Here is a 24,063-nt window from a genome sequence, read left to right as displayed (position 1 = left end):
CAAAGCTGCATCAATGAAATGCTGTAAATACAAATCAGCATATTCTAAGGGCCGGAGCTTGGACCCATGTATAGAGGAAGAATTTAATCAGTTCCAGCTAATTAAATATATGTTACTAAATGAAAGTGGTCACTGAAGCCTGAGGCAAGTCTTAGTAGCAAATCTTTTCTACAACAATGTGGACAATTTTTAAAATCACCTCAATGTTGCAATGTTAACTGCCAAACTCAGTCTTCTAGACTTGTCACTACCAAGAGATCTGCCTCTATGGTTGCTTCCATCATCCGTTTAAGCACTTCAGCAAAATGTTTTGAGCTACCACTTTACATTTCTCCAAATAAGACATTGAAAACACGTTTGTTTACAGTCTGTATGAGGCTTTGCAAACAAATTTAACAGGATAGCAGGACGCACCCGTGCTACCCTGTTGGCAGGACTTATCCGTGCTACTCTGTTGGCAGGACTTACCCGTGTTACCCTGTTGGCAGGACTTACCCGTGCTACCCTGTTGGCAGGACGCACCTGTGCTGCCCTGCTGGCAGGACACACCCGTGCTGCCCTGCTGGCAGGACACACCCGTGCTGCCCTGCTGGCAGGACACACCCGTGCTGCCCTGCTGGCAGGACTTACCCGTGCTACTCTGTTGGCAGGACTTACCCGTGCTACTCTGTTGGCAGGACTTACCCGTGCTACTCTGTTGGTAGGACTTACCCGTGCTACTCTGTTGACAGGACTTACCTGTGCTACTCTGTTGACAGGACTTACCTGTGCTACTCTGTTGACAGGACTTACCTGTGCTACTCTGTTGACAGGACTTACCTGTGCTACTCTGTTGTTGCTCAAGTCCAGGTTGACAAGAGAGTACAACTTGCTCAGGCCAGATAAACTTTCCAGCAAATTCCCAGCCAAATTTAGGGTTTTGATGTTTCCAAGTTTGGCATGAGCACCTTCTAATGATGTCAGCTTGTTGTATGACAGGTCCACATGAATGAGATTGTACAGAAACTAAATAAGGAGCAAAAAATACGCATTCAGACTTTTTAGTGTTCATTAAACCAAACAAAAGATTGTAAGCCCACCTAATCTGCAGCTGTAAAAGCAAAGTACAGTCAAATGTAAAAGCTGAAAAAAGTCAAATAAGTAAGCATTTTATGGCTAAATTATTGACTTAGAAAATGTCTGGGTCCTACAACATTTAGCCAAAGCTGACAAGGTTAAGAGGTGCGGAATACGAGACATGGTTATTCAATTAAGCAAAATCAGAAAGTACATTTGCACATATTTATTCTTACAATTTTATTACAGCCTCATAGTGACTCTATGTCATGAAGGAAAACATTGTCAAAGTCTCTGCTTACGGTGATTTCACAAAGAATGCAAATAAGCTTTCAGGAAAAAGAAAAAAAGAAAAGAAAAACTCAACAGTCAAAAGATGCTGAAATGTGACATATAATATTATTAGCATACTTCTCAACTGCTCCACATTTGGTGGAGTGATTCACTTTCACTTCCTGGATCTGCAACTGCTCCAGCTTGCTGTTTTGCTTTGACACAAGACAGCTTCAATTTCTTCTCTTTTACTGGCTCGTTTTAAGAGCCAATAAGAGAGAGAGAGAGAAAGGAAAGACTTCTAGAGCTTTCTGTGGTCAAAATGGACCAATAATGGAAAAGGTCTGTAGCACTGCGTGGTCTTTTTTTAAAACAAAAATGGTAATGTGCAGTTCAGATGTCCTCAACTGTACAGAAACCTACTATATAGATACAACAAATCCAACGCAGCAACAAACAAATCATCAAAAATATGAAGGCCAGTGATAAAAATACTTTATTACAAAACAATAAAACAGAGTGAATTTCTCTTAACGACACAGTTAAAAGCCTTTACAGAGACTCTATAAAGGCTTTATTAAGCCAAGGCACTAAGAGAAATTCATTACTGTCACTGGCCTTCCTGTTTCTGGTGGTTCATTTTGTACAGAACCCATCCTTGATTGTGGCTTATTTTTTTCATTCTAACCATCATAAAACTTTTACAGTAATAAAACTGCCAATGACCATAGTCAGTCAGTAACACCAGGAACCAAGAGCTTCATACCTTTTACTGTTCAGAAAATGCAAGCCGATGCAGTATATGTTTCATTACATTGCCATGTGAATTACAGTAATGTTTAAAAACTGTTGCTTTTTGGACCTTTGTGCCCCTATTACTTGTGCGAAGAAGTTGAGTCATGACATACTTTGGTTTATTCATCAGAAAATGTCTGTTTTTCTGGCAAACCGTTGGAGATTGCATGCATTAAATAATGGCAGACACATGAATTTCGGACTTCCTAACCTTCGGAAAATGACCGCTAATGTGAAACTTGTTATTCTAGCAACTTTCTAGCTTTGTTAGAAGAATATTTAAAATATGTTCCTGAGTTTAGGTCTTTATCTGTAATTCTTGAGCTAAGAAGTGTGTGTGGGGGCGTGTTGCACTGCATATTTCTGATAACAATAAGCCAAACTACATTTCTTATCCATTACTTATGTATTTAAGCATTTATCTGAAAGCCAGACACAGCCATACAAGTGGATATAATTGCTGGTTGCGTGTGTCTGTGCATGTTTAAGAGGGCATAGCTCTCAATTTTTCCTAATTTTGTTTCATATTTTTGGATTGATCCTCATAAAAATCTATGGATTCCTGGCAAAAGAATAGTGGTGTAAAATCTTACCATAACCATAAATGTCCTTCTCTTCCATGTTCCAAATCGATGACCAACTTAAATTCAATACCCACCTACAACTAAACATAAAAAAAAAAAAAAAAAAAAAAGCACCAAAAACTTGGCATGCTCTACCGACACAATCGATACCTCACTACATCTACTAAGCTCACTCTCTCTACTACATTCCTCATCACTTCCCTCCTTTATGGTGCCCCTCTCCTAACAAACCTACAATCCTCTCTCAAGACAAAACTCTCCTCTTGTTACAATAAAATCGCCAAATTTGCCACTAGCCACAAATCATAAACCCATCATTGTGCATCTCTCCACAAACTAAACTGGCTCGAACTTCCCAACTATCTCACCTATACTCAGCTTACTTATGTACACAAACTCATTTTTCACCCCTCCCTCTGTCCGTCCCTTTCCTCTACCTTTAAAATGTACCACCCAGAAAGACTCCTAAGATTTAACAACCAAAACCTAACAGAACTACACAGACCCCTTCACCCCCCAGGACAAAACCTCCTGTCCTTTGCCCTAGCACGCCTATGGAACTCCCTCCCTTCCGCCATCCGTACTACTGCCAACCTCCCTTCCTTTAAAAAATCACTTCACTCACATCTAACATTCAAGTGGGAATGCTCCTGCTCCCACCCCACATAGCCTATTCTCCACTTCCTACAAGAAACTATCTCATATATCCTAGACACTAACTTCATATTTGCATCTAGCAAATACTAAGCCAATTTAAATAACTTCTTAAATTCTCAAATTGTACTACTCCATTTCAAGAAACTGTATATTTACTAATGCAATGTTTTATCTTCTACTAAATGTAACCTAGAAATGTAATTGTAACTGCTGCAACTTTGTTGTGTCTTGTAAACAAAAATTTAACTTATAAACTGCTGTAATCTTTGTTTTGTCATGGAGCTTTTCTCCCCAGGACACCATTGAAAATGGGTTCTCATTGGCCCAGTGGACTATCCTGGTTAACCAACTGCAAATAAATAAATGTTGCAGTATTTTAGTTGTGGGATTTCCTGCCCTCAGGCAACTCGTACGTCGGCTCCTATACAAAAGCTTCAGCTTGGCTGTTGCAGCTTGCGTGAGACCTCACACGTAGGGCCATAAACCAGGGGCCTTAAATGTGAAGTCTGCACGCACAATCCTCAGAACTTGAAGGCCAACAGGTAGAGAAGAAGGCCCAGCAGGAGGGATGCCAGTGGTTTTCAGGTGTGTGACTTCGGTGTCCTACAGCAGTCAAGGTAGTAGGAAGTATTAGCTGGGACATGGAGAGTGAATTGGGGGGTATGGTGGGTGGGAAGGAATACTGCAACATGGAAGAGAAGGACATCTATGGTTATGGTAAGATTTTACACAACTATTCTATGTCCTTCTATTCCTATGTTGCAGTACTCTATTTGTGGAAGAGTACCACAGCTTACTAGGATGAGAGCGTGGTCGATCTTGAAGAGGATTCTACAAAGCCCTGCAGGATTACCCTGGTGAATCCTGCATGTGCTCTGGAGACTTGTGTAATGTTTGGTGAAAGTGTGTCTAGTGGACCATGTGGATGCTTCCATAATGGATGCCATGTCCAGACCTTTTATGAAAGCCCTGGAAGAGGCTACAGCCCTAGTGGAATGGGCCTTTACTCCCAATGTTTTTTTTTTTCCATGGAGGGAGTAACAGAGACAAATAGTTTTCCTGATCCAGCATGCAATGGTCTGTTTCGAGACTGCCTTGCCCAGGGCTTTGGGATGAAAGGAGACACAGAGCTGTTTAGATTTCCTAATGGTTTTGGTTTTGTCCAGGGAGAATCTTACTTGCCTGGGCACATCCAAGGAGTGCAGTATCCTCTCCCCTTCATTAGTGGGGTAGGGAAAGAAAGTGGGTAGATGGACAGATTGATTTAGAGACAAGTTATTGACCACTTTGGGCATAAAAGGAGGGATTAGTTCACAGGGTGAGTCTGTCCTTGTGGAAGGGGGTGTAGAGGGGGCAGGCCATTAGGGCCTGCAATTCTGACAGTCGTCTGGCTGAAGTGACAGCCACCAGAATGACAGTTTTCCATGTACACATCTGTTGGGAAGAAGACCCAGCTGGTTCGAAAGGGTGCTTGGTTAGTTTTTCCACGATCTAGTTAAGGTCCCAGAGCAGAGGGATAGGTTTCCTTGGTGGTCTCATGTGTAAGACCCCTTTGAGGAAGAGCTTTACGTCTAGCCTGGCTAGTAAGGGGGAATCAAGGGGCAAGCAGGCTGATATAGAGGAAAGGTGTACTTTCACTGAAGAGTAAGAGTCTGCTTTTGATCAACTGACACACATAAGAGAGGACAATGGGGGCATCAGCAGAGCAGGGGTCCCTTCCCTTGTCCGGACACCACTTTATAAATCTTTCCCACTTAGGTAGGTAAGATTTTCTAGTGGTGGGTTTCCTTGCCTCCCTCAGGACTGAAAGCACGTCCTCTGAGTAGTGGTGTCTGAAGGGGATCAAACGTTTATCACCCACAGAGTCAGGGATAACATCTGCAAGTGTGGGTGAAGGAGAGTTCCTTTGTCTTATGTCAGTAGGTCCACCTTTTAGGGTAACTTGTGACTGCCCTTGGCTAGATTGTGAAGTAGCGGGAACCAGTGCTGCCTTGGCCAGTAGGGGTCACTAACAAGATTTTTGTTTTGTCCTTCTGGATTTTCAGGAGGACTTTCTGAATCAGTGGGAAGGGAGGGAAGGCATAAAGAAACTTCCCCTCCCAAGAGGTGCTGAAAGCGGCCACTCTCCATGCTAGAGGGGAGTAGGTCTTTGAGCAGAAGGTCTGCAGCTGCTTGTTCTGGAGGGAGGCAAACAGGTCTATTTGTGGAGTACACCACTGGTGGACTATGTCTAGGAAAGCCTCCCTGTCCAGCATCCATTCATGCTGTGGGGAGGAAGTCCTGCTTAGGAGATCTGCTTGCTGGGAGGGGATGTAGGTCGCCCTCAGGACCAAGTTGTGGTGAGAGGCTAGGTGCCATATCAGCAGAGTCAGTCTGCACAGCTGATAGGCGTTTGTTCCTCCCCGTTTGTTGAGATACCACATAATAGTGGTATTGTCGGTCACTATCAAGAGTACCCCTGGAACAAGAAGGGCAATGAAGGTCTGTAAAGCTAGTAAGACTGCTGTCATTTCCCTGACATGATATGCTTGGTCTGTAGACAAGGATGCCACTTTTCTTGAACTCTGTAGGATGCCAGAGTTGCCCCCCCCAACCTGAAACTGAGGCATCTGTATGTATTGTTTGGGTTGGGGTGGTGGTGGTGGGGGGGTTGAAGAGGGATGCCTGGGTTTAGTTGGACATGCTGGCTCCACCAGCTGATTTCTGTCTTTAGACAGGGAAGGGGGGGGGATTACTTGTTCTAAGAGATGTTGGGACCAAGTGTTCTTGAGGTACCACTGAAGCTTGCGCATGTGCACTCTGGCCAGTGGTAGCATGGGGATGGTTGTTGCCATTAATTCCAGGAGGTGAAGAAACTGACTTGCCGTCACCTTCTGGGAGAGTAGGGTTTCCTGGAAGTGGGAAGTTAGGGCCAAAACCTTGTCCTGAGGGAGAAAGGCCTTCATTTTGTCCGTTCTGATTCTGCAGCCGAGGAAAATCTTGTCCTGGACTCGGTTCAAGGAGGGCTTTGGGAGGTTGATGGTGAACCCTAGATTTTGCAGGAGGGACATAGTGAAGTGCAGATGCCTTGAGAGGGTATCTCTGGACTCTACTAGTATTAGGATTCACCCAGGTATGGATAAATCTGGATTCCCTGGGTTCTGCAGAAGGCAATGGCTGGGGCTGGGCACTTTGTAAATACTCGGGGGGGGGGGGGCAGTTAAACCAAAGGGCAAGGCAAAAAATTGAAAATGAGAAGAAGGTCCACAGAAATGCAGGAATTGTCTGTGGGGAGTCCTGATGGGTATGTGCAGGTAGGCTTCTTTTAGGTCCAGGGTAGCCATAAATGCCTTGGCTGGGATAAGAGGCAGCAGAGTGTGGAGAGACAGCATTTTGAAGGAGGGTACTTGAAGATGAAGATTTAGAAAGGAAAGGTCTAAGATGGGTCTCCAGGGCCCATCTTTTTTGGGAACCAAGAGGAGACGGGAGTATAATCCCTTTCCTTCTTGTCCTGGGGGATAGGCTGTATGGTGCCTAGCTTTAGTAAGTCTGACAAAAACTGTGGCAGGAGATGAAGCTGGTTTTTGGGGGGAAATGGAATGCCTGTCCTGGGGGCATTTTCACCTATTGGTCTGTGGTGATGGATTGCCAGATGGGGAGACAATGGGACAGGCGAGATGAGAGTTGAAGGTGGGCAAGGCAGTCGCACATTACTGGGGTCTCATCTGTCCTGAAAAGACTGTCTGGGCTGAGGAGGTGGAGCAGGTCTGCATGAGGTAGGTCTTCTAGTCCCCTCTTCTAGATCTGGAAGAGGGAACGGCCGTCTGCGGAGGGTTACACCTTACAAAGGTTGCTTTAGCAGGGTAATTCCTATAATACTTGGGAATGGGGGACACCAGCAGATGTTTAATGTCTTCTAATTCTTTACTTTTTTCTGCAGATTCTTGAAAAGGTCTGCAGATTGCTTACCAAAAAGGACATTGTGAACCGGGGGGGGGGGGGTATCTTAGATCTTGGACTTGACGTCTTCTGGCAAATTCTGTAGTCTCAACCAGGAGTACCTCCTGAGGGCAGAAGCAGATGCTGCAGAGTGGCCAGATGCTTCTGCAGCACCACAGCTGCATCTGATGGGATGCCTGGCTACTTGCTGAGCCAAGGACAGTTTAGAGGTAATGTCAGGAAAAGAAGCCAACATGGAGGAGGCTTGGGACACTAAGTCAAGAGCATACTTAGTCATGTGGGTCTGATAATTTATGGCTCTGAAAGCCAAGGTGGAGGATGTGTATACCTTCTTTCCCATCCTATCCATATATTTGCTATCTTTATCTGTGGGTAGGAGGGAGGCGAAAGGCAGCAGTCTAGACTGTTTATCAGGAATGGTGGCAATCACAGCTGGGTCCGCCAAGTATGGTTTAACTAGGAAGTATTTCTCCTCTGGTACTTTACAGAAGTGGTCAGGACACTTAGGGGCCAGAGGCTGGGAGTCTGGGGTCTTAGAAGCTGAATTAAAGGCATCCAAGTAAGTAGGTAGAACCAGAGGGACAGAAAAAGGGGATGGAGATTCAACTTGAAGCAGCTCAAAGTACCTCCTTTGGGTATCTGACATTTGGGAAGAGTCTCATTTGAAATAATCTTTCATCTTGGTGATGGTCTCACCAAATGTAATATCCTAAGGTGGAGAATCCCCTTCCACAGATTCCCCATCAGGGGAATAGTACGCCAGGGGAGAAGCAATCTGGGATGCATAATGCAATTAAATCCTCTGAGGAAGAAAATGAAGAATCATGCTCTTCCTCTATGACGTGAGAGGTAATGGGTGGGAGGGAAGAGACAGATGCAGGCCTAGGACTCAGTAAAGGCAGAGAAGTGGTGGTTGAGGCTGAAGGCCTAAGGGCCATAAAAGTCTGCATGAGAGAGGAAGTAAAGGCCTGCCAATCTGGTATGGCTTCTGTACGGGTGGAGGTATGCTTAGTTTTCTGCTTCTTTTTGGCCGGGGTAGAAGTAGGGACTGGCCTGGTGCCGGGTTTCGAAGTTACCAATTCCAAAGTTTGGATCACGGTCGGAGGTACCACCGGAACTGGTTCCCCCTCGACACTGACGGTAATCGGTGTCTGGCTGAGGTCTGAGGACGTGTGCCAGTCATCGGCTGAGCAACGGCTTCCTCAAGGGATGTTGCTGAAGTCGACAGATCCACCGAACGCACTTCAACTCCTAGATTGGAAGTTGGTGGGGTATCGGGAAGAGGAGCGGCAGGCGAGGAAAGCCTAGGGAATCTTGGCCTTCTTACTCGGAGGTTTGGGTGCGGCCTCCGAAGCGTGATCCATTCTAACGGCTAACCGTTTAAGGTGCTGGTTTTCTAAGTAGAGGTTTAAAGCAGCCAGATGGCTGTGTAGGGTTCTTTGGCACAAAACATTGATAAATTGAGCAGGCGGAATGATCGTCTTCCCAGCCTAAGCAAAAAGCACACCTATCATGGACATCTTTATTGGAAATCTGGCACCCGCACTGGCACTTTCCTTTTTTTACCTGACATCAGCTAAAGGCTAAAACAACCAAGCCTAAGCAGTAACAATCGGAAAACAAGAAAAAACAGATACCAAACAGGTTACTTAGCTTTATCGATGCAATGTCTGTGAAGGAGCAATCGTATGATGCGTAGGTCGTCTGCGGCTGAAAAGTTCTGAGGGTTGTGCGTGCAGATGTCAAACTTAAGGCCCCTAGTTTATGGCCCTATGTGTGATGTCCCACGCAGCTGCAACAGCCAAGCTGAAGCTTTTGTATAGGAGCCGACGTACAAGTCGCCTGAGGGCAGGAAATCCCACAACTAAAATACTGAAACATAGGAATAGAAGGACATCTGTTGTTGACTGCAGTCATCAAATAGTGACATGTAAATTTAGGATCTCGTATCTTTCAAAAAATACATGCTAATGCAAATCCTGTTACACTAACGACTTTGTAACTTATGGACAGAGCTTTTACAATGTTGTGATCAGCATGAATGATACACGCCTGTGAAAAAATGCATCATCATTAAGGAAAAAATGGAAAAGCTTACAGGCAATACTTCGGTCCAGTGTAAAAACAACTTTGGAATGCTACTGTAACTGGATCTACTTATCGTATGCCAATAAAGTGAGCAAAAACATGTTTTATCTGAAGGCAGAAATCACATTAAAAATGGCCCAGATAGGCAAGAAAATTTTAGGTTCTTTGGGTTTGTTATAAATACTTAGAGCTCAGGTTCAGTTCTAGGCTGAGGTGCTGTTTGTGTTTTAATTTATCTACAACATGAATAAGTGCTAAAGCCATGTTGTGGACAAAAAAAATATACAAAGTTTATACTAATTCTGCTAACCAAACTATAGCTGTGACTGGTACGTACAGCAAGCCAAGGATACAGGCATGTATATCATTTTACAGTGCATAAGAGACATTTTCGGACACGGTAATAAGGTGAGTATCCTCCAACAGAAGGGTTCTAATTTTATAGAGTGCACCTGGTAAAAGAGGTAGATGTACATATTTATGCCCTCACCCCAAGGGGCAAAAATGTATGCATACACACATTTTGAGTGCTATGAGTTGGGCTCTGTTATCATTTCTGATGGCCCTGCTATAATTCTGAAAGCAGAGAGGATCTTGTTTTAGGGCAACTCATCAGACAAGGTGCAAGATGGTACTTCCATGTGGTTGAATAGGGAGGGGAAGGGAGACAACTTAGGTTAATTACTGAAGTGATGCTAGATATGTTGCAGCTTAAAAGTGTAACTTTGGTAAATAAGAGAGAAAGTAAACAGAGATGTTGGTGCATACAGGGTTTTATATACCTAAGAATAGGTATTAACACTTGAAACATAACAACAGGTATTAACACTAAGATTGACTATGTTCTTCAAGACACATCAAGCAAAAATGTACAGTACTGTGTAAAAGGAAGAGAGAGGGAGGAGAATCTCTGCTTACACATCTTTAAGGATGGACTTTGGTGAAGTCATACCCAGGCTGCTTTGCAATTCTATATGAAATTAAATACTGGTTTACTGGGGAAATATAAAGGAAAAATAAGATCTGCTAGGGCAAAGTCAGCCTGTGTTACAGGAGGGGTATGAAAAATAACTGCATAGCGGGTTAGACTGAAGACAAAGGTGTTTTAGAAAATACAGCAAGAGTTGCACAAACCAGAGTGACTGTGGGCCTAACTTGATTAGCCACTGCTGAAATGTTGGGTTTGTCTGCTATTACAATCCATGGATCCAATATGACCACAAATAACAACATAAGTGCTGCAAATGCGTTCTATTTCAGTAGCACCAAGGATGGAACAAAATGTGGTAGTTTCCACAAAAGACCTCATACCCCCTTTTTTGTGGGAGTCATCTGACTATTCCCACCTCCTCAGAAGTAGAAATGGAACAAGAAGACATACTGTATCGTCATCTGCGGTTTTCTTTCACAATCCTTCACTCTTAGCTTTAACCCACGATTTGCAACACAAAACAATAAAAAAATATCTGTTACCAGGCAAAAGCCCAATATGATCATAACATTAACTGACAGAAGATATTCTAAGACAACATTTAAGAAGAGAAGCTGACTATTCTTTACAGAACTGATGCAGACAATGAAGCAGACGGTCTGAAGGCTCCGATGGCCACACAGCAGTGCCATGTGCACCAGCTATAGTTCTCCAAGGAATACTGATGTGAGGCCAGTACTGATATCTTCACTGGGATAAGTGAACAACTGATGAAGAACGAAAAGACAACCATATCCACCCCAAAGTGGATCAACCAAGTTCAGCCACAGAATTTTTACTCTGCTTAGAACAGTGTAAAACATGTATAGTTTCCTTGGAGCTGGGACTGTGAATCAGATTAAGAACAACATTCAAGTCCCTAAAAGAAAGAAACAAAAAGAAAAGAATAAGCTGTACTAGGTTGTGGTGAATTAAGTGAAGGCAGCTCAGCACGTCTCTATGGGGAAGAAAGACTCCTGAAATGTGATTCTTCATTAAATTTAGTGTCTCAAAAATAGACATTCTCTGGGGGAATACCAAAGAGGGAATCATTCCTCACCTTATGTCAGTAATGACCGAAGTAAACTGGTCTACATACACCAAGAAATCATCATCTTCTGAAGTGAAAAAGTCAGTTCTTCAAACATTGATAATCTGCATCTCATCCCATCTCTGTTAAGACCACAAATATACTCATGTACTTCATAAAAGCAAGAAAGCAGAACCCTGACGTGGAAAAGACAATTTATCATGGATCCCTGAAGTGAAAAAGTCAGTTCTTCAAACATTGATAATCTGCATCTCATCCCATCTCTGTTAAGACCACAAATATACTCATGTACTTCATAAAAGCAAGAAAGCAGAAGCCTGACGTGGAAAAGACAATTTATCATGGATCCCTGAAGTGAAAAAGTCAGTTCTTCAAACATTGATAATCTGCATCTCATCCCATCGCTGTTAAGACCACAAATATACTCATGTACTTCATAAAAGTAAGAAAGCAGAACCCTGACGTGGAAAAGACAATTTATCATGGATCCCTGATGCTCATTCTTAGAGTGATATGGAGACAGCCATCTTGGAAGTGCAGTGAACAGATCAAATTCCATAAAAACTTAAGGATAGTCACTGGACTTAAATTCCCTGCAGACAGGAAAAAAATGTGCTACAGAAATCACCGTGGTTCTTAACTTCTGGTCTCTTCTGCAACCAGAAAGAACTTGTACAGTACCTTCAACCTACACATTCTTTAAACTCAAAGGATAGCTCTCTATACTGTATAGCATACAACATGTAACAGCTTGAAGTTCCACCTCAGACTTCCCTATTTGATCTGGAACGATACTTGGTACTGCAGGACATGACAAAGGTTCTGCTAGAACTTCGGGGGTACTCATTTGTCACAGAGACTTTCCCAAAGACAGCAAGCCACAGCAACAAACTGCTCTTCCCCTACTGGGGCAGCACACAGTAAGGTGCAAAACCGAACTCTGATGCACCTCTGTTTATCCTTTTGGTATTAAAAGCACTGGACATTTTTAAAGACAGATCGTCTGCAGCAAAAGGATTTCTGGTGTTCATCAGAATTTCTGTGGTGTCTACTAACTGTTGTGTACTGAAGAAAGATTGGCACTGTTCCAAAGTCTACTAATGACCTGCTACATGGGACTTCCAAAAGTGCAGTACTAATAAATGAGTCAGCTAGTATGCTGGTTTTGAGGACTTTTACAGAGTTTTTCAGCTTGAGTGAAAAGTCTGAGAATGCAGAAAGACTTACAGAATCAGTTGCATCACGCAATGCCAGAAGAGTTATGGAAGTGTCATCCTCTGTGACCAGGAGGTACTTCATTTTAAGTAAGGGATGATCAACTGGGAATCCTGCATATTCTCTTAAGTCCATTTCGGTAAGGGTCTTTGGAAAAGTAACACATTCCCTAAGTAATCAAGGGCTCTGACTAACAGGATGGATACCCTATAAATGCCACTGCCAAGCTTGTCTACAGGGTTAGGAGTTTAAGCATTCAGGAAAAGTGTGGCTAAAAACAACAGTGAACTTGAGTATTAATTGTGTGACCTTCTGATGAGCTCCCTGAAAAATACATCTTCAAGCAAAAAAGTAAAGTGGCCCTGTTAGGCACAGGCTACATGCTATCTAAATGCAGTCAAGTCGATGAAATCGCACCCTTGAGATTATCCATCAGAGGAAAGATAAATGACAAGTATTTGGTCCATTGATTTTACCAAGTCCCTAAGGTCCTACACAGACAAACCAAAGTCGCACTCCAGCCATTCCAAAGCCTGACTCAAAAACTGTCATAGCACATCCTAAAAACCAGGGGCAAATAAAGATGTTAAGGATTCTATTGGTGACCCACAGCCCTTCTCAAGCTCTTTATCCGTTACCCTTCCCAGGCTTAGCAAACTCCTTGCTATCTTTTTCTTTACTGCTAGTCTTGTGATGTGGACAGATTAGGAGGAGCATGCTGGGTTACAGCCGCCTTTCTTCCCGTTTCTCTATGGAGCCGAGAATGCTGTAAATGTGGGACTAGTGAAGACACTGCCCATGGAGTCGGTGCCCCTGTGGTGTGGCCACTGCCAGAGGAGTCGGTGCCCCTGTGGTGTGGCCACTGCCAGAGGAGTCGGTGGTGTGGCCACTGCCAGAGGAGTCGGTGCCCCTGTGGTGTGGCCACTGCCAGAGGAGTCAGTGCCCCTGTGGTGTGGCCACTGCCAGAGGAGTCAGTGCCCCTGTGGTGTGGCCACTGCCAGAGGAGTCGGTGCCCCTGTGGTGTGGCCACTGCCAGAGGAGTCGGTGCCCCTGTGGTGTGGCCACTGCCAGAGGAGTCGGTGCCCCTGTGATGTGGCCACCGCCAGAGGAGTCGGTGCCCCTGTGGTGTGGCCACTGCCAGAGGAGTCGGTGCCCCTGTGGTGTGGCCACTGCCAGAGGAGTCGGTGCCCCTGTGGGTGTGGCCACTGCCAGAGGAGTCGGTGCTCCTGTGGGTGTGGCCACTGCCAGAGGAGTCAGTGCCTCTGTGCTGTGGCCACTGCCAGAGGAGTCGGTGCCTCTGCGCTGTGGCCACTGACAGAGGAGTCGGTGCCTCTGTGCTGTGGCCACTGACAGAGGAGTCGGTGCCTCTGTGCTGTGGCCACTGCCAGAGGAGTCGGTGCCTCTGTGGTGTGGCCAATACCAGAGGAGTCGGTGCCTCTGGGCAACAAGGACTTCACCTGTATGGAGACCTTCAGTCAAGGCTTATGTCAATATCAAGCAGAAAAGTGGCATTTGAACCAAACCATTATCAGAGACAGGTCAAGAAGTAAGAAATTAGATGGCAACAAGTCAGAAGCCCTACTAGGGATAAAATTCAACCCTTTGTTCAAAACCGGGGATGGGTTACAGAGCCACTTTCGATTTTTCTTGAAAAAAATCTAAAGAAAGTGTTGGACAACATTGATAGTGTGCTTAAAGATACTAAGAATTTTTTGAATGGTTTCTACCAATAGTATCGATCATGTCCTAGGGACAACGATGTGTATTTAGTGATACTTTATGTGATGTGTTTGCTCACTGTTATTCCTAATTATTTAAATGTACAGAATGTGCGGATATATTTAAGTAAGAACACCGATTTCACATTTGGGAAGATAAATTTGATTTTATAAAACAATGTTTTTATATTTCACAATGATTTTTTTGGCGTAGATATGGGCATGGCTTGTGCCAACAGCTACGCCAAACTTTGTTTTAGCCTTCTTGGAGCAAGTTCATGTTTTCAACAATAACCCTTATATACAGTATTTCACTTTTTACAGGAGATTTGTGGATGATATGTTTTTTGTATGGACTGGCAGTTTATAGTTGACTTGATTGTTTTTTAAATTACCTTCATGGTACCACAACATTTCTGAAGTTCAGCCATCACGTTTCTAATAAATCTAGAAAATTTTTAGATGTGTGCATTAAAAGTGATGAAGGTAAAAGATTTAAGACAGGGATTTATAGAAAACAATGCAGAAAGAATGCTTTATTGCATATAACCCGTATGCACCCCAATCATGTGACTAGGAGTGTCCTTAAGGGACAGTTTTTAAGAGCCATGCAAATCTACAATGATAATGTGTAGTTGCAAGTTACCTTGAGTAACATGAAAAAGGATTTCTTAAAACAGGGGATACTATAAGTGATGTAGACAAAAGTCTAGCAGAGGCATGGTCTGAGATACATTGGGGAGACTATTTTTCAGACTCAGTTGAAGTAACAGCTGTAGTACCTGAACAATGAGTAAACATTTTAATAAGAATGGGTTTTTCCTTACTTATTCAAGTAATATTAATATCAATTGTGAGGCTATTGGCCACTTTTACTGGTTAACTCAGATCTCAGGAGAGCTTTAGATGATAAAACCCTGTTTGCATTTAGAAATAATTTACTGCTGAAGCACCAGTTACAAGAATTCAAGAATTTCGAACAGATTCCTTCTGATGTATCGGATAGATGCAAGACATTTTGGTGTAAACTATGTAAGGCTTGTCAGTATATCTGGAGTTGTACCTCTCTGGAACACTCACAAACTAAGTAAGAAATTAGTTTTGATTTTTATGCCAATTGTAAGACCAAGAAAAATCCGCGGTGGTGCAGTGGTAGCGTTGTTGCCTCACAGCAAGAGGTTCTTCCGTTCGATTCTCGGCTGGAGTGTGGGGAGTGCCTTCTGTGTGGAGTCTGCATGTCCTCCCCACGGTTGAGTGGCGTTCCGAAAGACATGCGTGAATGGGCGTGCCTTCGTTGAAGGTTGGGGCATAGAGCTGGCAACTCGGCACTGTAAAAATCTACTGCCAATTATTAGCGGACCAGAGTTCCGCTGTGGCGACCCCTAACCGGGAAAAGCTGAAAGACAACTCTAAATGCACGATGTGTAAAGCTTTCTACATCGGGAAGACCAATAGAATGTTTAAAGAAAGGATTCTAAAACACACGGGGGACATACGTAATCAGAAGAGTACAAGTGCATTAGCTCAACGTGTTATAGAGAATGGAAGCAGGCGCAGTTTTAAGTTTCTTGTACTAGAATTAATGTCTGAAAATTTGAGGGGTGGAGACTAAAAATACCACAGAAATGAAAAAGGAAATGGATACGTCTTTTGAAAGGAAATGTATTTACAGGGCTGAAAGAACATGTGTCTTGAAAGCCGGTTCTTAAGTCTCAGCCCCTTAAACATTAATATTTAAATGCCAGAGAGGTGTGTACCATTTTTCATTATACTACTGGTTCTGATAAGTTTTCCAAGTCATTGTTTTAATATTCATATTTTTAAAGGGGTGTGTTAATACAGCAAATCTTCACTGGCCAGTTCCTTGCTCCAGTGGGCTGTGTTTTTAGGTTGGAACATTGTTTTCATTTGAGAATGTCTTTCTGAATTTTTTTATATATATGCGAGTGGTTTGTGTAACTTTTTATATGGTCTGAAGAAGCGGGTTTGTTTTCGTTGAAAGTGCTTATCTTTTTTACTGAAGTTTATTAAAGTTTTAACCTTTTTTTACTGAACTTTATTAAAGTTTTAACCTTTTTTGCTGAAGTTTATTAAAGTTTTAAGCCATAGTGTCCGGAGCTCCAGTTTTTCCTTTACAAAAAACAATAAATAGAACAGAAATATTTGAGAATGCAATGAGAACAAGCAATATAAGTACAAAATAATACTTAATTTCATTTTTCTTGCCAAAGATTGCTTCAGATGCATAAACAGTCCAACTGGACATTCATAGACTTGGAGAAAGCATATGGCAGGTCCCAAGAAAGCTTATTTGGGCAGTCCTGAAATGGTTCAAAGTCCCAGAAACACTGGTAGAATTAGTGCAGGCTATGTCCAAGGACCCAATGACACAAGTATAAAAGTGTTCAAACTTCCAAAAGGGATCCTAGTGGGAATGGGTGTACATCTGGGTTCAACTATGTGCCCTCTGCTAATTCAAACTGGTGAACCAGTGTTCTCTCCTGTCTATCTGATGAATCTGGGCATCTTGGGGCAATAACAAAATCAGAAGTAAATGTTGGTAAAAGGCAACACGAAAAACAAAACCAACACCAGGTGGAGAAAGGTGCCAATAAATAACCAAAGGAGATTCGAGTAGTAAAAACTCAGGTTTAATATATCCAGTTAACGCAAGTGAAACACAATGACACTCGTTTTCGTTACAGAAGTAACTTCATCAGACAACATGACCAGTTGAACTTCCTCTTTATATAGTAGTATCAATTAAAATACCTATTTGAAACAATTAAATCTTAAAGAAACCATAACAAATAAATATATATGCTTTAGAAAACATGAAAAATAATTAAAATATATGTATAAAAACTGTATTTACTGAAAAATTATTTTATAAATACAAAAAAGTATATAGATATGTATAAAATGTGTATAATAATTATACATATTAAAAATATAATATTCACAAAAAATATTTCAATATACAAAAAATACATTTAATAAATCCATCATAGCCTATATATTGATAGCTTTTAATTTTAATATAGGCTTGATGGATATATAATCATTTAGCCTAGGTTCTTTGTTGGCCTCCAACATGATTTGCCAAGATGTCGCCCTCTGTTCTAATATTGTCTGCCACGGCCCACCCCTAGGATCCTGTTGAATACTGTCCAACACAAAAAATATAAATTTTGCATTAGGACATAGATTTGTATGTTTGAACAGGGCATTTGTGTTGTTTCCTTTTTGTAGATCGTATATATGTTCATAAATTCTACGTTTCAGGGAACGCTCGGTCTTTCCCACGTAATATGCCGGGCAGATGGTACACATAGCTAAATACACCACCCTTTGGCTGTTGCAGTTGTAATATGCTTTAGCTTTGATGGTTCTATTTTTAGCTGCAAGAAAAACTTGTTCAGCATGCACAATGTATGAACATTGTGCACAAGACCCACATTTAAAAGTACCTTTACGTGGTCTGGAGGAATATTGTCGAAAAGGGCCCTTTTCTAAAATGTTTTTGATGCTGTTTCCTTTCCGAAAAACTGACCTCATGTCCTTGCCATGCAAATTACACAAGTCAGTGACCTCAGAAAAAGTTTCCCATTCTCTACAAATAATGTCTCTAATTTTACAAGAATTAGAACTGTATTGTGTGATGAAAGCCTTGGTGTATTCTGACTGATTTGTTTGCTTAATAGAAATATTGTCACTATGTCCTGATCCCAAAATAGGTCGAAACCTATCCTTTCTTTCCTTTTTTACTTGTTCACTAATGTTACATACGAAATCTCTGGGATAACCCCTGTCCTGAAATAAGAGACTTAAATTGTCACACTCAGTCAAGAACTCCTGTTCATTGGATGTCATTCTGGAGATTCTGACATACTGACCTTTGACGATCCCCCTCTTTTGGTGTATAGGATGTGAACTACCATAATGTATGTAACTGTTGGAGAACGTCGGTTTTCTGTATAGAGAAGATTTAAACTGATGGTTACTGTCAATACTAAGCGTTACATCCAGGTATTCCACCCTGTCCACAGTGACTTTGTATGTGAATGTGAGAAAATTGGTGGTATTGGTCAAATATTCCATAAAGTCTATAATGAGACTATCTGGTCCTGTCCAAAAAATACAGATGTCATCCAGGAACCTGTAATATGCAACCCAGTGTTTACTGAAAGAACTGTTAAACACATATTTGTTTTCCCAGATTGACAGTATTATGTCCGCATAAGTCGGAGCACAATTTGCTCCCATGGCCACTCCAGATGTTTGTTTGTAATATTCCCCTGAAAAGTGAATAAAATTATTATGCAGAACCAGTTCCATTAATTGCAAAATGACAAAATTGTCATTGTTGCTAGATATGGGATTAGATGTTAAGGCCTCTTCCAACCATGATAACCCTATTTCATGGGGTATAACAGAAAAAAGATCCACAATGTCTATAGTCAGAAACTTTAAGGTAGGACTCCAAAGTTCAGGAGTAATCTGTCTAAGGAATTCCCATGAATCCTTGAGCATATGGGTGGTTTTAGGTCATAGGCTTTTGAGTTTGTAATCCAAAAATTTAGAAAGCGGAGAAATTTTTGACCCTTGTGCTGCCACTATTGGCCTCATAGGTGGATCCCGTATGTTCTTGTGTACTTTAGGTACACCGAATATAGAGGGCACCCTGGGCTGAGGATTATCCAGAAAAATATAGGTACCATAGTATATGGCTTCTTGATCCAAAAGATCTTTTATAGCCAAGTCTATCCTCTGATGGGCTATGTTGATTTCATTGAGGGAAACTGGACAGTATCTAGCCTCGTTCTTTAAAATGGCGTTCATTTTGCCCTCGTAAATGACTTGGTCCATAATGACCGTCCCTCTTGGGGCAATGTAGAAATTGCCTCATATACACAGACAACCCTCTCCTCCTACCACCGAACACTACAACCTGTGAGAGATGCACTTATCTAGCCAAACTGGAGGTAAAGCTCTCTCCAATCAAGACTGAACTTGACAGTCAAGAGGAGAAGGTACACACTTGCACCACACCACACTCATCACATAGTCTCACTAAATCTACACCACCAAAATCCACACACAGAAACACAAAAACATTCGGGGAGGCTCTTAATAATAATCTGCTCAAGCAACAGAGACCTCCAAAGCAGAAATGCAAGCAACCTCCACCGCCCAACACAACCCAAATGACACATAGCCAACAGACTCAGTGTGCCACTCAACCACAGCCAATAAAGCAAAAAACGTTCCCAACACACTAGTCATATGTGACTCTATAGTCAGGCACACTGATGTCCCACTCACCAGGCTAAACAAGGAGAAGGTTACTGTCAGCTACCTGTTGGGTGCCAGGATCCGCCACATAACCCACACACTCAGGTCACACCACAAGTACAAATATGACTCTGTCATTGTCCATGCTGGTATGAACAACCTGAGACACACCTCCCTGGACTGCATGAAAAGAGACATGGAAGAGCTCTCCGATCTTGTAGCTCAGGCAGGTATGATCCTAGACCTGAGTAGCATTCTGCCATCACCCAGAATGATGCCGCAGTACAAGGACAACATGATTGACTTCAACAATTGTCTAAGCTTCAGGTGCCATTCTAAAGGGATCCAGTATCTGTCTGCCTGGGATGACATGGTCGACAGACCACGATGCTTTGCCAGAGATGGCCTGCACCTCTCACCCCTGGGATTCCGGATACTGGCTAAGGTTCTTGACGCCCCTATAGTGCCTTTTTTAGGCAAGGTTCAAATGACAAATTCACCACTGTAACAGGAACAAGCAAGCAAAAACTGAGGGTGATGCTACTCAATGCTAGAAGTCTAAATCTCAAAATGCACTCACTCGAGGCACTCCTTAAAATGGAGAACATCGATATCTGTGCAATGACCGAGACCTGGTTCAAGGCTCCAGAGAGCACTCCTGCACTACCAGGCTATAACTCATACCACACTTTTCGGCCATGTAACCTGGACCAGAACACCAAAGGCGGAGGTGTGTCCACATTCATTAAGGATATCCACACCTCCAGGCTAGTTGCCCAGCATAATGCAGCCGAGGTTATCCAAGTGCAACTAACTCCGGGCAAAACTGCAATCCAAATTGTAGCTTGCTTCAGATCACCCACCACGCCCCAGGATTCCCACTCCTCTTTTCTTGATGTACTGGAAAATATTAGGGTTCAACCAAACACCCTAATAATGGGCGAATTCAACTACCCCACCATTAACTGGGAAAACTACTCATGTACCAACTCCTTCACTCAACGCTTTATGGAATTCATAAACTCCAATGCCCTGGATCAACTTATCCACACCCCCACCAGGGGCAACAATATCCTAGATCTAGTCATTACCAACATGAGTGACCGGTGTTCCACACCTGAAGTCAACGCCTCATTGGTCCGATCCGACCATAAGCTAATTACCCTAGATAGCCACATCCTGCCCCCACCCCCATTAAGGAAACCACGATAAAAAATTTCTCCAAAGCCAACTTCATGCTTCTTAAGACAGAAGTGGTGAACTTCATGACACCCATGCAGATGGACAATACAGTTACGACTACTGAATCCTACACAATTGCACTTTATAAACACTTACATGAGTGCATGGATCGTGCTATCCCAAACAGAACCAAGACGCTATCCTTCAAAAAAAGGAAGCCAATCTGGTGGTCCCCTGCCATAAACAAACTGTACAACAGAAGGAAGAAACTGTTGCAAAAGAGAGTAAAATCCCACGAGTGAAGGAGCTGCCTGGTCAGCCTCAGTAAGAAGTTGCGATCCCTGATAAAATCCTCCAAAGCTAGTTACGAAAATAAAATTGCCACGGATTCTAAAGACAACCACAAAGCATTCGATAGCTATGTCAAGAATCTCAATGGCAACACTCAGATCTGCTGAGGTACAGCACAATGGCTCTAAATATACACACCCAACTGATATTGCCAACATCCCGACAGATAGGTATAGTGCTAACTTTACCCCCCTCTCACCCCCTAAAGAGCACATCTCTATACCGGAAGAATGCAAAGTTCCTGTAATCACGACTGCACAGGTAAAAACCACACTCTCCAAAGCCAAGAACACAGCATCCATGGGACCAGACAACATCCCAGGCTGCGTTCTACACAAACTACAGAACAAACTGGCACCCCACCTAAGTACCATGTTCAATCATAGCCTCGCCTCAGGCTTTGTGCCTGCTGAATGGGCACAGCAACGGTTATCCCACTCCACAAGGGGGGTGCCACCACGGTCCCCGGGAACTACCGCCCCATTAGCCTGACGAGCCTGGTCTGCAATGTCATGGAACGTATCATCATGGAACTTATAAACAAAGACTTTGGTAATCTCCAAATTCTGGACCCCACCCAGTTCAGGTTTGTAAAAGGCAGATCATGTCTCCTAAACCTGATAGACTTCTTTGAAGCAGTCACCAAAGCCGTAGACAAGGGTAAGGTGGTTCACACAGCCTATTCTAGATCTTGCCAAGGCTTTCGACAACATCCCCCACTCTGGAATTATAGATAAACTCACTAAACTAGGTATAAATCCCTATGTCACAAGATGGGTTGCCAACTGGCTCACTGATAGAACCACACTGTGAAAGTAGCAGACTCCAAATCCGACTTCAGACCAGTGACAAGTGGAGTACCACAGGGTTCAGTCCTGGGTACTCTCCTGTTTGGTATCTACTTCTCTGAAGTACAGGCTAACACAGAAGGTCTTTGGCTAATGAAGTTCGCAGATGACTGCAAACTAGGAGCCATACTCGAAACTCCTAATGATGTGGACATCCTACAAAAGGGCTTCACTGAGACAGATGCCTGGTGTCAAAGCCATGGCCTCAAGCTCAATGACAAAAAGTGCACTGTCATCCCCTTTGGTAAAAACTCTGTACCCATGAACTACCACATAGGTGGTAGTATACTTAACACAAAGTGTGTTAAGAGACCTTGGGACACAGGTGGACAGTAGTCTCTCATTTGATAATCACATCGCCACAGTAGTCAGGAAATCCTTCTATGTGGCACACCTCATCACAAAAGGTTTCTCATCCAGAAAAAAAAGAAGTCATTGTTCCCCTCTACTCATCACTCATTAGACCCATTATAGAGTACAACGCCCCTTTTGGTATGTACCTCACAAGACATCTACAACAACTGGAAAGGCCGCAGAAATACCTCACAAACAGGACTACTGGCCTTAAACAGATGCCCTATGCAGACAGTCTCAAAAAACTCCAGCTTTACTCTGTCGCATATCGCCTACTCAGAGGTGATCTATGTCTAACCCACAGCTGTTGGACATGCTCCACTTAAAGAAATACCAATCCCTCTGAGCTACACAGTCTAGGGACCTAAACCTTGTCACCACAATAAACAAAATATGCCGGAGGGATAGATTCCTGTCCCAGAAACTTCCCATATGCTGGAATAAATAACCTATCTATATCAAACAAAGCTCCTCATTAGCACTCCAAGAAAAATCTTGATGATTTAATGGGAAATAGGAAATTCATCCCGGGGATCATCTCTGTGGCTCTGCTCGACAGTGGCACAGGAAAATAATTTTCTTGGGTGGCAAAAGCCAGGGTACCTTTTTGGCTGGGCTTGTATAGGCCCCAGGGCCAATAGCCTAGTACCTACCTATGAAACTATGAACCTACGATGGACTAAATCAGTAAACCAGTCAGAGGGGACAGATCAACAAAGTCACCATATGCAGATGATGTGGCCTTACAGGTAAACTCTGAACAAGAACTTCAACAAATGATACAGGAATGCAAGTGCTTGGGATGGGTGGATGTGGAGAAGGGAAGTCTGAATGAGGAGGTCAATGCTATAATCAGAGGGGCTGCAGCTAATTGCACAGAATATCAGTGGTAATGTTTGATAGAAGAATGTCAAAGAATCTGAAAAATAAAGGTGTACAAAGCAGTGATGTGACCAACACTACTGTCTGGTACAGAAAGCTGGGCAGTGAAGACAGTAGTTGAGGAAGCTAGAGGTGATGGAGATTAATTATCTGAAATGGGTGGAAGGACCCACAGTGTGGGACAGACAAAAAAACACCAGACATCAGAGCAGAAGCTAAAGTAAATTCAGTTGAAGAGAAGGTCAAAGAGAACAGATAACAGTGATTCGGGCACAAGTGCGAGAAAGCAGAAGACAGTCTGGTGAAGAGAACAGATAACAGTGATTCGGGCACAAGTGCGAGAAAGCAGAAGACAGTCTGGTGAAGATGATTTGGGACAGACAGGAAGAAGGCAAGAGGAAACAGGGCCATCCAGCAAAGAGATAGATGGACTGTGTGAAAGAACGCATGCGACAGTTGAGCATAACTACTGAAGAAGGCTTGAGAGTGGCAATGAACTGAGAGCAATGGATACAGCTGATGAAACACACTTACCCCATATAGACAATGGTGTGTAAAAGAACGCATGCGACAGTGGAGCGTAACTACTGAAGAAGGCACTGAACTGAGAACAATGGATACAGCTGACATGACACACTTACCCCATACAGACAATGGTGTGTAAAAGAACGCATGCGACAGTTGAGCATAACTACTGAAGAAGGCTTGAGAGTGGCAATGAACTGAGAGCAATGGATGCAGCTGATGCGACACACTCACCCCATACAGACAATGGTGTGTAAAAGAATGCATGCGACAGTGGAGT

The 24,063-nt window shown here is 43.0% G+C and overlaps 1 protein-coding gene across 1 annotated transcript in view; it reads right to left on the bottom strand.

Moving 5' to 3' along the window:
- The window catches only part of NISCH (nischarin), a 1,490,316-nt gene that overhangs the window by 633,142 nt on the left and 833,111 nt on the right, over nucleotides 1-24,063 (bottom strand). Inside the window, exon 10 of the mRNA XM_044078886.1 lies at nucleotides 820-1,005. Within this exon, the coding sequence (XP_043934821.1) occupies nucleotides 820-1,005 (186 nt within the window). The remainder of the gene's footprint in view (nucleotides 1-819; nucleotides 1,006-24,063) is intronic.

This window comes from Protopterus annectens, chromosome 7.part1, assembly GCF_019279795.1.
Source record: "Protopterus annectens isolate FY-2018-M chromosome 7.part1, PAN1.0, whole genome shotgun sequence".
Classification (NCBI taxonomy): domain Eukaryota; kingdom Metazoa; phylum Chordata; order Ceratodontiformes; family Protopteridae; genus Protopterus; species Protopterus annectens.
The sequence above is the reverse complement of the archived record's forward strand: the minus strand, read 5'-3'. Positions and strand labels throughout refer to the sequence as shown.